Genomic DNA, 214 nt, shown 5'->3' with positions numbered 1-214 from the left:
ATCATGATTGTGACGTAATCATTGCTAAAGCCATCCAATCTTTTTGCCGTTGATTTTCTTCAATTGGTTGCGGGCAATTCGGTCAAAGAACAGTAATCCTGCGGCTCGTTCCACGGAATCAGGGGGCACCTAAAGGACCAAACGAAGAGGCAAACAAAATCAATTGCAATTATAGAGAGAGAGAGGAATTATAAGGAATCGTGGCAAAAAAGGG

The 214-nt window shown here is 42.5% G+C and overlaps 1 protein-coding gene across 3 annotated transcripts in view; it reads right to left on the bottom strand.

Moving 5' to 3' along the window:
* Window positions 1-214, bottom strand: part of LOC131879293 (endonuclease G, mitochondrial-like) — a 14,123-nt gene that overhangs the window by 1,196 nt on the left and 12,713 nt on the right. The window contains exon 6 of one of the 3 annotated variants that reach the window (XM_059225567.1): window positions 1-129. The exons of the other annotated variants lie outside the window; for them this stretch is intronic. Within the exon in view, the coding sequence (XP_059081550.1) occupies window positions 25-129 (105 nt within the window). The 3' untranslated portion in view covers window positions 1-24. The remainder of the gene's footprint in view (window positions 130-214) is intronic. 3 annotated transcript variants of the gene reach the window in all.

Source organism: Tigriopus californicus, chromosome 4 (assembly GCF_007210705.1).
Source record: "Tigriopus californicus strain San Diego chromosome 4, Tcal_SD_v2.1, whole genome shotgun sequence".
Lineage (NCBI taxonomy): Eukaryota > Metazoa > Arthropoda > Copepoda > Harpacticoida > Harpacticidae > Tigriopus > Tigriopus californicus.
Note: the sequence above shows the minus strand (reverse complement) of the source record. Positions and strands in the feature narration are given on the sequence as shown.